At 44.2% G+C, this 13,308-nt stretch overlaps 1 protein-coding gene across 5 annotated transcripts in view; it reads right to left on the minus strand.

Moving 5' to 3' along the window:
• TFAP2B (transcription factor AP-2 beta) overlaps window positions 1-13,295 on the minus strand; it is a 33,467-nt gene extending 20,172 nt beyond the window's left edge. For 2 of the 5 annotated variants that reach the window (XM_077782471.2, XM_085574418.1), the window contains exons 1-3: window positions 13,085-13,295; window positions 7,526-7,984; window positions 2,342-2,402 (exon numbers count right to left, since the gene is read on the minus strand). In XM_077782471.2, coding sequence (XP_077638597.1) covers window positions 2,342-2,402; window positions 7,526-7,984; window positions 13,085-13,165 — 601 coding nt within the window. In that variant the 5' untranslated portion in view covers window positions 13,166-13,295. Of the gene's footprint in view, window positions 1-2,341; window positions 2,403-7,525; window positions 7,985-9,330; window positions 9,525-13,084 lie in introns of those variants that run through there. The other 3 variants (XM_085574417.1, XM_085574419.1, XM_085574416.1) reach the window with 2 other exon arrangements.
• Window positions 13,296-13,308: the final 13 nt, after the last annotated feature.

Raw genomic sequence — 13,308 nt, forward strand, 5'->3', positions numbered from 1 at the left:
AAAAAAATCTGTCAATACCTGTATGTCTGTCTATCTGTGCCACCTGCAAGAACGACTCACAGAGTTTAAATAACTTGTTCTTGTTTCAAAGTACACCCTCAGAGCTACAAACTGCAGGGAACAAAGCAAAATTGATACTGAATGCTATGTTGCTCCTTCCCTCGTCCTGATTAAATATTGACTGCCACAAATGTGACCTGCTATTTATTACCCATTTATCTTCCTCTGCACGCAAGAAACATGCTGTGGAAAAAAAAAGTTAAAAATTAAGAATTAAAAAAATTTAAAAAAATTGAAAAATAATACAGCATTCTTTTATGCTGGAAAGTTTCTTTGACCTCAGCCTTGCTTCTAAGGAAGAAAACGCTACTACAATGACTTTGAAACAGTTGTAAATGCATCTCAGGCTCTTTCTCAGTAACCTTATTTCCAAAGAGCATGTGTCTCCTGTTCATCATGTGTTAACTCAGAGTATCTTTTCTGGCTGCAAATAGGCACCAGTAATCCCACCTAGATGGGACTGGGTCTCTTCAGGCAGCAGCTGCTCCAGCTGGGGCCGCTGCAATGCCCCCACACACGAAGCACACCTAAATATATGCCTAATGCATATAAAAACCTCTACCTAATACGTAATAATTGCAGGCATTCACATTCTAGTGCTACTCGCTGTCTGATTGCACCACCCAGCACGCACATGGAATGTCTCCGCTGTCCTCGTCAGCTGAAGGAGGGAGAGACACAGGCGTGATGCGTGTTAAAGGAGAAAAAAAAAAAAAAAAAAAAAAAAAAAAAAAAAAAAAAAAAAAGAGTGTTTTGGATTGTGTATTCTGCGAAAGACCATCATGGAACAACCTTAGAAAGGAGTCTCTCGACCACAAATCAAGTGCCAATTAATCAAATGCACCCAAGAGGGAGTGTATGAGGTGTCAAGTGGGGGTGGGGAAGAGGGAGGAGAGTGAGGAAAAAAAAGTTAAAAATACAACCAGAAACCGTCAGGTTACAGACCTTGAGTATAAACCCCACCAAACATTCAAACTGAACCAAAACAGCAGAAACATACAAGCCTTTTTTTTTCCTTTTTAAAGTTAAGTAACTTTCTATTTCTTAAAAAAAAAAACAAACAAAAAACAAAAACCAAAACCCTTCGACCTTTCAAGCAATAGTCATAAATGGTGCTGTCAAATGGTCTCCAAATTTTCATTAGTCCTCGCTCAAATAACCAGACCTTGATCTTGTGTGTGAAAGAGAGATCATACATGAATAATTAAATAAAAAAAAAAAAAATAAAAAAAGCCAAAACCGCAAACAACCAGCAACAAAACAAACAATAAATACACGGAAAGACCTCATGCTGTCTTCAACACATTTTAGATAAAACCCCTCCCTCTTATTTTGCTTTACATCCTAGAAAATCTTCACTGTTAAACTATTTGTGCGCATTTGACAAATAACAAGGTCCTGGAGATAAGTGCCGTTGATAGTAAGCATAAGGGACAGCGTTTTTAAACCTCATCTCTGGTACTTAAAATTGAATCTAGAAATAGAAACTCCTTAGATAATTAAAGATAGCTTTCCCTCCATTTGCAGCGTGTGAGCTGTTTAATGTCTACCAGCATAACACAACACTAATCGCCAAGCATCTTCGAGTGACTGTCAGAGAAATGTAAAAAAATTAAGCAGCTGCAATACGCCCAAAATGAGTTATTGTAATTACATTTAATTAGTTTAATTAGTTAATTATTTTGCTTACAGCTGTACAAGAGACTGCAAACATTTGTTAATATCACATTCGCTTTAACAGTATGGGGTGATTCTGCAGTTACACTAAATCATGGGCGCATATGTAGAAAGATGTAAAAAATGGGAATGGGGAAGGGGGGAACCTTGGGGGAAGGGGGGATCTTGGGGGGAGCGGGAAGGGGGCTGTCTGCCTTTCCATGGGCATCTCTTTCTCTCCTCTCCGCGTTTGATTCGCCTGGGAAATGCATTTAAGCCCCAAAGGGAATCAACCCCTTCCCCATTAAAAGCCAAGGGGTCCCCACCGAAGACCATCGGGGGGAGAAGGGGAGGGAAGGGGGGCGGTGGAAGGCACTGGAGCACCGGGTGTCCCATTAGAGACCATTCGTGTAATTAAACCCTTGGAAGGGCGGGGAGGCGGGGATAGAAACTTTTCCTTTCTCATGTCTTATCCCTTCGCTCTATCTGCTGGTCCAATCAACTATTCATCTTGCTGCCATGGGTGCCTGCTTCCCGGAGAAATTCATTGCCCCAAAGTCAAAATATATCATGAAGATATCGCTACACAGTAAAAGTTTGTCTAGCTTGTTGGAATAATCCATACCTTTTTTAATGACAGACTGGTCCAATAAGTTCATACCGCTGTTATTGGCATCTTCAACTGACTGTGGATATAAAAACATCACTATTCAAATTGACTGGATATTAAAGAATCACGTACATAAATCATGTCATTCCAAACTGGAGTCCCTGTTATTTCCATGTATATTAATTCACTAGATGAGGAGGGATTTTTTTATTATTGTTATTATTATTATTATTGTTACTATTATTTCCCCCAATCGACAAGGAAATTAAATTCTTACAAATTACATAGTCTTCTAATAAAACAAAAGGAGGTGTGAAGCATATGTGGTGCAATACTGGTTTTGTTATCTTATAAAACATAGATATCACATAGACTTCTTTGCATTCCATAAAGCTTTATATTTCTTCCTTTGAAAATGTGGCAATTTGGCAACATCTGCAAGATCTATTGCATCACATAAATGAACACGATTAAGGACAACTTAAATGCTCCCTCCCCTTTCCTCCCCCTCCTCCTTTTTCTGTTTTGTTGGGGTTTTGTTTGTTTGTTTGTTTGTTTAACCCTGCTACATCTTACTAATTCAAGGGCCATTTACTTTTTATATATCATAGTTTACATTATGGACTTTTAATTAAAGCATGAGCCTTTCGAAGCACAGTGCAACGCCCACATTGTACAGGGGACGAGCAGAAAGAGATTTACAGCTCCCGAGGTTGCTTCCACGTCCGGAATGAGTGGGGACGGGGAGGGAGGAGCAGGAATACACATTATCAAAAGTATGAACCATCAAATTGATTGCCTAGGAAAAAAAAGTCTCCGAATTTCAAAGCCTTGTTTCCCCCATTTTTTTCCCTTTCTTTTCCAGCCTGCCGAGGAGCACACCTGTTATTATGGCATTAACTTCTTTAGCAGGGAAGAGAACAAAGACGGGCACAGGGGACACAGCAAATGTTGGGTTTCGTTTCTCAAAATGAAAGTGGGATACACAAACACCCCCCCCCCCCCCCCCCCCCAATAAACCAAAATTACTGCTGAATCTGCGTTTGGCACAGTAAAGCCATGTTCGGGAAAAAAAAAAAAAAAAAAAAAAAAAAAAAAAGGGGTCATAAGAACAATTTATAGCAGAATTCTGATAGGTTTCATTTTAGGGTAAATTCTGAGATGAAGGGGGACTTCTGGGTTTCTTGGCTTTATTATTTTATTTTCCCCGTTACTTTTACTAAAGAGTTTGGTTTTTTCAGTGTTATTGCATATCTGGGGAGTTGTCACGTTTTTTCTTGATAAGCAAAGCACCTTTACAGCAAAGCAATGATTTACTTCACCATGATTTTAACTTTATCTTTGCTATGCCGAGAAGCTGAGCTTATTCGGATACGGCCCTTATCTCCGTCTCTGTGCTCAGCGGAGATGGAATGTGGTTTAGGAGAAAATTGCATCTCCCCCAAAATACAATGGAACAATATTTTCTATGAGAGCTTTCCTTTCATTTTCCTTGAATCCACCCTCAAACGAGAGAACACACGGAGTAGTGCCTTATGTGCTGTGTTTGGGCATGGCTGTGTCTCTCTCTCATAATCAATAGACTACATACCTAAAGGGCACAAAATAAAATTACAAAGTCTTCCCTCCTTTCCCTGAGCAGCTCCCAACGAGGGATGATGAGCAAATCCTGCAGCCTGCTGGAGTGCAGCGTGGTGCACCTCGATGGCACAGAAGTGGAGGTAAACGTGAAACATCACCTTCCCTTTTTCTTTTTTTCTTTTTTCCTCATCTTTCCTCCTTATCTCACCTTACCTCTGGAGCCGATGGTTGCCCGCACCCTTTATGCCTGTGCGTGCACTCAGCTCGCTCCATCAGCAACGTGGGTTAGTTGTTGTAGTTAATGAGAAGACTCCTGTCTGATTTTCTATCTAATTACGCCCTCCTGCTGGGTTTTTGTACAGGATATTCGCTCAGCATGCTGGCAGTTAATAGTCACAGAGAGGATCGTAAAGATTTAATTAGGACTGCATGCGGAAACGTGGAAAAACAACTCAGACTTTTAATTACTAGACTTCTTTAGTTAAAAGTGATACCAGGGGTTACTTTATAAGAGACTTGGGTGTTTTGGTGCAACTTAACTTTCCGTGTCTCTAGCTGGTACGTAGTAGCAGCGTGAGTGAGGAGGAGGAGGAGGAGCGGAGGTGTGTGTGCAGGGAGGGGAAAGGTGATGAGTTTCCAGATATACTTGGAAAATCTGGAGAGGAAGATTCCCCTCCCTTCCCTCCTCCAATAATCTGATAGCATGAAGCTTCCTAAGTACTACCTTTAACCACCTTATTCAACTTCTGTGGATAGGTCTGAGTGAAAACCTTAAAAACTGAGCTCTATTTTTTTCCGTCAAAGAACCTACAGAATCTGAATTTCCCCTCCATTTTTCCTTCACCGAATCCTTTATTACTGTAATCCTACTTTAACCCAGCCGGTGGGAAAAATATCTGGGAGTGCAATGGTGGATTTTTTCCAGAGTCCCTATTAGATGATGCAAATTTTTGCTCAATGAGTAGGTCTTGGCTTCTCTGTTCTCGGTCTGAAGGTTGTAAATCGCGGATTGAAAATTCCTCTCGAGAGGGGCAGCAATAGCAATACAGTGTGTCCTGTTTACAATAACAGAGCGCTATCGTGTTACAATCACTTAATTCTAGCCCTGGACAATGGCTCACACATGGGCTGGATTTGGTGTTTATAAAATAACCACTGTTTCTTGCTGTCACGCACTCTCTTTCTCTGTCTCTTTCTCCTCAGCCCAGCCCATTCTCATGGCACATATTTGATCAGACATGCATAAGCTACAGCAAAGAGAAACATCTTTAGCCAAGTGCACATCTAGATATCCGTTCAACTTTTTGGACTAATGAAATAAGAAAAACCCAGTATTTGAAACCCTTCCTGAAAATTATATGGTAGTGATGGTGGATAATGAGTATACGTCGCCTGAATAAAAATTCTCCTTGCTAGAAAAGGTTCCTCGAATCTACAATAAATCCATGTTAAATATCAAGATGGAAAAGTGCCTAACTTCGTCTGTCACTATGGAGGGACAAGAATAGAAAATGCTGAGTGGCAGCAGCGAGTTCTGGGCTGCTTTCCCTCCTGCCTGCGTTAACTTGCAGTTGGACACCTCTTCCTTCACGTGTTTCTCCTTGGGATACCCTCCTCTCCCCCTTCCCCTCCTCCACCAACCTGGGAACAAACTTTCAGAAATGAAGGGCCTGTTTAATTTCCTGCTGTCTCAGTACCCCAATCCAAGACCCCCAGCCCTGCAGGTCTGCAGCCTCGTCTGTCCCATCCTATCCTCGTCCCATCGCACCCACCCTGGCCCCGCCAGCCCCGGCGAGCAGGTCGCGGGTGGTCGCGGGTGGTCCCGATGCTCTCAGAGCATCGGGGGGAGGCACTTTCCACCAGTGCAGTGCCCTTCCCGCAGAAGGGATGTTTTATGGGGAAACGGATGGAGAACTGCTTTATTTGAGCTTCTTATTTCCTATTATTTCTTCTCTCCCTTTTCTTTATGTCTTTCTCTCTTTCCCTATCCTTCCCCTCCTTTCCCTCTCTATCTTCTTTCCTCTCTCCTTTCGTCATTTCTGCATGTTATCTTTTTCTTCTTTTTATATCTTTCCTTTCCTTCCCTCTCCTCTGTTTTACTCTCTTTCTCACAAAAGCACAATTCTCACAACAATTTCTCACAACAATTACCGGCTATTCTTTGGGGAAAGTGTAAATATCCAGGCACAAACAGTACGTAACGCCTATCGGCTGCAGAGAGGAAGGAGGAGAGCGATCTGCTTTCTGCATTCACAGAGGTAAAACTCGCCTTGACTTGCAAACCACTTTGTCTGAGCCAGGAATGCGAGACGAGACCTGCGCATCGCACCCGCGGCGCCCAGGGGCTGCCCCCAGGTCTCAAAGCCACCTCGGAAACCCGCAGGAAGCAGCGACCCGACGGTCACTGGGCTCGGAGGCAGGAGCATATACAGACAGCAAAACCTTCCGTTTTCTAAAACATTTCGCCCCAGCAAATCTGGGGATTTCCCCGTGCAGCCCTAAGACAAGCCTCAAGCCAAAGCAATGCATCCCCTTCGCTTTCCTGACGCTGATTCCTCTCCTGTTCACCAGCATCCATTTTCACGGCTATTTTTTATCTCTCCAGCTCCTCTTTCCCCCTTTCTTTTTCCCTTTCTGTAGCTTTGAAGTCGTTATTTCATTCAGTGGTCCATACCTTTATCTATCCCAAGACTAAATGCATATACAGATATGATATATGATAAAGAGATTTTGTAGAAAGAATATATAAAAACGCATGGAGGGAACCCCCAAAATCCCGATTAGGAGAGCCTGAGACAGGACTTGGACCCTGGAGGCTCCAGCCCCGCCTCGGGGGTCCCCACGGGCTGGCCATGCCCTGCTCCAGCAAGGTGCAGACCGCCCCAGCAGCGAAGCTGTTAAAGGGTCCTTCTGTTTTTAGGGAATAACACGTGATGATGAGTTTCGCGTGGGATGGAAGAAACCTGCTAAATAATGTGCTTTGAGCCCGGCGAAACTCCTTTGTTATCCAAAAGAGGGAATGAAACTATTTAAAATCAGCGCTGCCTTACCAAGCACACGTAACAAATGAAAGGGTGGGGGGACGGACAAGGAACTTGCTCCTGATCACCAGTTATTGCTTTTGATTTGGGTTTTGTTTATAATTTCCCTCCCTCCCGGATAAAAAAATGTAGTAATTCGACAGTTTAATCAAAATCTCTGAACGGCAGGAAATTGGTTGGGGGGAGGAGGGGGAGGGTGGAGGGGAGTGGAAGATGAGATTGCATGGGAAATAACTGGAATTTGAAAAGCCAAGCTTGAACTCTGCCAGCTTTTGAAACACGTGGAATATTTAGAGCAGCATGTCTGCCTTCCCCCTGCACTTTGCTGCTTTGCCATGTAGGGGAGGGTTTATAAAGCAGAGCCTGTGCGTGACAGTGAGGACATAAATTCTCTTATTAAAAAAAAAATAGAAGAATAGAGGGAGAAGGAGGGGGAGTACCACAAAGTTGCAAACGAGGTGTGGAAAAAGAATGGCAACCCACAGCAATATTGCTGAAAATCCCTCAGTGACCATTCCTAACCCAGGGACGGGGGCTGCAGCCGCACTGCCCAGCAGAAAGAAACGCGGTGCCTTACCTGGACCTCCTCCATCCCTGGGTGTCCGATGCCATGCAGAGAAAGGCTGTCCCCCATGCCGGAGTCAAGGCCATGGTGAGCTGAGTGCAGGAGGACATCTGGCCTCCGTACTGAGTGGTAGTCCCGCCTGGGGTCCAGTCCCGAGAGCTGGGGCAGGGCGGCCCGAGGCTGCGGCAGCAGTGACCCGGTTTCTGATCCCACCTCTTGCCTCTGCCTCTGTCCCCAGGGGTGCTGCTGGGGCTGGTGCAAGGGGTTCAGGGAGTAGGGGTCATTGACATGGGAGTAAGGGTCCTGGCTTTGGTGGTAAGGAAGAGGCTGGTAGGGGGGTGGGAAATAAGGCGGCTGGAAATCCGAGGATGGGGTGTGAGAGAGCGGAGGAGCGCTGGAGTAGGGTCCCTGCGAGACGGATCCCAGCTGGGACAGCCTGGAACTGTGGCTGGGCACTCCATCATGCCGGTCCTACAAGCGGAATGACATACAAACGACAACAAAAAAGAGGATCTTTTTTAGAAAAAAAAAAACAAAACAAAACAACAACAACAACCAAAACTAAAAACAACAACAACAATAAAAAAAACCCCACGAAAAAATCAAACAGAGCACAAACCCACCCCCGAAGCTAAATAAAATAAAATAGGATGTAAATAGCTGGAAAGTGGAATTCAGATGTGCCCCCTTCTCCCTCCACTTATTAGAAACGTTCCAATGTTTTGCACCCACGTCGTGTCTATTCCCAGGAACTATCAAGGAGGAGGAAGGGGAGGGGGCGTGAGGGAGAATTGCTAAATGTCATAATTAAAAATGTAGGAGTAGTGCTCCAAATACATGTACGATCTGCAATTTCAGACCAGTAATATAATTCCCAATCCACAGCCCCCTCAAATCAAACCAAAGGGGAAAAAACAAAATATTAAAAAATTATGAGCACCAAACCACCCGTCTATCCAGACAGATCACCCCTTCTTCTGCCTAAAGTTTCCCAAGACCTGTTTATTCCCTCTGCTCAAGTCCTGTAACTCAAAATCACCAACCCATTTTCACGTGGAAAAGCCCAAAAAGAAAGTTGCACTTCTCGGAAGACTCCGAGGTGAGAAGTTGTGTGAAAAAGGACTTGGGAAAAAAGAAAAAAAGAAAAAATAAATAAAAAAAAAGCCAAAATAAAAATTACAGGGACTCTTTGCTTAAAGGGAGTCTACACCTTAAAAATAAATTAAAAAAAAATCAAATAAAATAAAAATGAAACATCGGTATTGAACAAATCCAGGCGCTATGATATCTGCAGCAACTTCCAGTGCCTTTTGTTTCCTTTTCCAATATTATATTCCGGAGAATGGGGTGGGGGTTAATTGTAATGAAAAGTCTTTGGGGTGTGTGGGGGGGACAGGGGGTGGGGGGAGTGTGTGGAGGCTTCAGAGAAAAGGTGGGAGAGGAGTTTTGTCCAACTCCAACGCACTGAAGCTGTGAGGTTAAAGTAAACAAGAAAAATATCTATTCCACAAAGTGTAGTTCAAACCCCCACAAGCAATGGCACACATGGCATAAAAAAAAAAAAAAAAAAAGAAAAAGAAAAACAACAAGGAAAAAAAGTTCTTTTTCCCCCTGCTCTCCCCCCCCAGACTCCCCTAGCTCAAATCGGGAACACACAATGCAAAAAGGGAGAAGCAGCTGCAAGCCTCCTCCAATTATTGTGCTAAATTACCAAGCCAAAGGCGTTTAAAAAGACAGAGAGAGGGAGAGAGAGACACAACAGATCGAGAGAGAGAGAGAGAACATGCAATTCTAGTACAACATGGATCCAAACTCACCATGGCGGAATAGGTGTGGACTAACATCTGGAAATAAAAAAAGTCTTGTAATAGCTAAAAATAAAATAATGGTGATAATACTAACAATTGGAGGGAAAAATATCAAGGAGATCTGCAAAGGGACGTGTTGGACACAGGAGAACAGCTTGAGATATTTCGAAGTCTATCCATCAAAAAAAAAAAAAAAGGTTTAAAAAAAGAAAAAAAAAAAAAAAAGACCAGTGCCCCCAAAACCGAGCCTGGAAACCTCTATCTACATTTATGATTTACCCCTCCCTCTCGGGGTTTTTCCTCCTTTTTTTTTTTTTTTGTTTTTTTTTTTTTTGTTTTGTTTTTTGGTTTCTTTTTTTCTTGTTTTTTTTTTTTTTTGCCTTTGAGCTCCCAAATACAATCCTCTTCAACCCAAGGCTAGGCTCAGACTGCTCCGCTACCCCTTCCTCCCTTTCCTTCTCTACACCGCCTCATAATAATTGATATTCATGACTATTAATATTACACGACTACTTTAAAGGGAGAATGCAGGACCAAATGGAGCGTGAAGCTGGCAGCCAGCTCGAGAGCTCCCCTACTATTGTAAATGACGTTCATTCAGTGGAGAATTACTAGATGTAATCAGACGAGGGGGGCTGGCAGAGGCAGAGTTTGGGGAGAGGGAGAGGGGGGAAAAAGTTTAGCGAGGAAGAGGCAGAACTTCAATTAACTCGAGCGGAGGAAGATGTGGAAAGTAGACACTGCTGAGATGGAGCAAGGAAGCGAGATGAAGCAATTCTTGAGGCGAAGAAGAAGAAGAAAGAAGAAGAAGAAGAAGAAAAAGAAGAAGAAGAAGTATATTTCTTTTCCGTTTTAATATACATCTAATTTTACATTCCTGATGCGAGGAATTGATTGCCTTTGGTGCTTTTGTTCTTGGGGATTTTAAGCAAATAATGAAGAAAAAAGAGGCTTTTAAAAAAATTATTTTTAAAGGAATAGAAGAAGAAACGTGCAGTCACTATAACATATGTCTATTTACAGTGAAGATTAAGTCTTTCTGGTGCGTGTTACAGATCGTATTTATTCTCAATAGCCAAATAAATACTTGAATCTGCATTGTTTGGCTCCACTTTTTTTTGTTTGTTTGTTTTTTTTTTGTTATTTTTGTCTGAATCATCTTTCTACCGCCCGATATGAAAAAAAAAGCCCAAAACGTCTAAATATCTCCCGATTTCCACCCAAAAGTAAAATGCATGGAGCAAATTTTATAGGATAGTAAATTTATAGTTTTGAGGCAAAGCCAGGGGCGATATAAAACCTTTTTGATGTTGCAGGAACCCGTTCAACTGGACTGTCTGCCATTTCTGTTAAAGTTCAACTTACGTTCCTTCCTAAATAGACTCACACTTCCCAGAGCTGCCCCCCCTGCACGCACACGCACACACACACACTTTTGTTTTAAGAACAGATTCAGTTTAAGTGGCTGAGACGCCTCTACTATGGTGCTGTTAATTATAAATCGGAAAGAAGAGAGAAAAATATTTTTAAACGTAAATCTAGAGGGTTTCAGCTCTTAAAAAAAAAAAAAAAAAAAAACCAAATTTTTTTTCTTTCTTTGGCGAGGCTACACGTTACAAAATGCCCTGGAGCGCATCCCCAAGTTAGGATAGACCCTGCCCGCAGCCAAATCCCACCCAGCCGCTCCCCCAACTCTTGTCTCCCACGGCAATCTGCAAACGTGGGTGTCCGTAAATCCACAGCGCCTTAAAACCCCCCATCGAAAGCAGGGTGGAAAAAAAGCCCTCATCCCTCGGCAGCAGGGACGGGAGATGTTTTGTCGCCTGCTGCTGCGGGCAGAGACAATGGCCGGGCTGTGCCGGGAGATGGGGAGGGAAAAGCAGCGAGGGCTTAGCGGGCTGGGGACACGCGGGGACACGCACACACACACACACACACACGCACACACACACACACACACACGTGTGTGCGCTCATTCTCTGCTCCTTCTGCAAACGCTGGCTTTTGCCGATGATAATCAGCCTGACGACAGCTTTTGGCAGTGGAGACATTTCTCCCGTGCGGCCGGCGGGTCCCCTCCCCGCTTCCCTCCATCCCGTCCTTTCTCCGGCCGGCAGCAGCCGGAGCTGGACCTTCCCTCGGTCTCTTCCTGCGCTTTTCCCGGCAGTTTTCCCTCTGTAAGTGCCAGGGCGCTCCCGCAGGGCAGGGTGCGGGCGGCGCGGCGGGGCTGGGGACGGGGCGGCCCCGACGGCGCTTCCCCGGCGGCTCCGGCCGCTTCCCGATCCGCAGCCCTGCCCGGCTCCTGCCCGTCCGCTTCCCCGTACCCAGCCCCTGCCCGACCCCCGGGCCCTGCCCAGCAGCCAGCCCCTCGCTCGGTATCCCTTCTCTCCCCGGTACGCGGTCCTTGCCCGGTCCCCCCCGGCTCCTGCCCGCTTTCAGTCCCTGCCCTGTCTCCGGTCCCTGCTCAGTGCTCAGTCCTTTCCCGGCTCTGCTCAGTCCCCGCTCCCTGCCCCGTCGCTGCTCAATCCCCAGCCCACTCCTAGACCCTGCCACGTCCCTGACCAGCCCCTGCTCGGTCCCCGGTCCCTGCTCAGCGCCCAGTCCATCCCCAGCCCTGGTCCTGTCCCCGGTCCCTTCCTTGTCCCGGCCCCTTCCCGGTCCCCGGTCCCTGCCCGGCCGCCTCCCCTCGGAGCAGCTCCCGCGGATTGCGCCCTTCTGAAAATCTCCCCCATGATCGCCGCGCAAACGCCTCCCACTCAATTGAAAAATAAAAACAATAGAAAAAAAATATTATTTTGTAGAGCGCCATCCTCACTCATCATTTCAGGTTTTTTCTTTTCTTTTTTTTTCCTCCCCTCGTTTCTGAGAAAATCCCGCACGCCGGTTTCACTTACAGGGAATAAATTCGCAGAGCCCGTTTGGGAAAGATCCGGCTCAGGAAACCGTGCAAAATTAAGAAAGGTTTCGCAGTGTTTGAGCTGTGATTTTTTTTCTCCCCCTTTGGTTTGCTTTTTGACCTCGAAAATAAGGTCTGGATAAAGCTCACAACTTTTCGTGTCCGCGGACTACGCGAAGCTGCCTCTGACTGGATCGGTTCGGGTGTGTGAACTCACACACGCACAAGAATGTATGTGCCGCTTAATTAATGCCAGTATATGTACACATGCACATCTTATCTCTTGGTGTAGAGGTATTAAAAAATCGTAAAAAAACTTATCCGGTTGTGAAAACAAGAAAAAACAATAATAATAATAAAAAATCCATATTCGGGTTGATCTGAGCATGGAATTGCAAAATAAAAAATAAAAGAAAGAAATGCATCCAGTCCCTGAATACCGGATTGTGTTTCTTTTCTGTTTTTTCTCTCTTTTAAAAATTTTCCTCAACATTTGTCCATATTTAATCGAATTATATATAATTGGAGATCTAAACAATCAAACTCTTGCCTTTAAGTTGCCTCATTCCAATCCCCAGATCATTTCTTTGATGTTTTAAATCGCATCAAACAGCTTTTCCATGAAAAAAAAAATAAAAAGTTTAGGATTTGTCATGCTGAATACAAATATGCAAATAAATAAGCATTTAAGCATTTACTCTCTGTTTCCCATCTCTATATTCGTGTATGCTGGTATATGTCTCTATTTCTGCCTGGATGCATATGCAGAGCTATATATGCATTATATAGCCATGCCTGTATCTATATGCTAGATGTATATTTAAATATACATATACTCTCTTACTCATATGCATATTATATACTCACCTCATAGATATCTTCATACTTGACATTTTCAACCAGTTTCCAGAGCATGATGGCAGGCTGTTCTCTAGGAGGTGAGTGCATTCATGTGAAGAGCAGATGTCTGGATTCTCAGTACTTCTCTGTCTGTAATGATCCATCTATAATTGGAAATGGGGGACAGACACCAAATCCGACGTTCCTCTTCCATCGCAACTTATATCTGTTGTCTGAAACAATAGGCTGCA

This window comes from Lonchura striata, chromosome 3 (assembly GCF_050655825.1).
Source record: "Lonchura striata isolate lonStrDom1 chromosome 3, ASM5065582v1, whole genome shotgun sequence".
In the NCBI taxonomy this organism is placed as follows: Eukaryota; Metazoa; Chordata; class Aves; order Passeriformes; family Estrildidae; genus Lonchura; species Lonchura striata.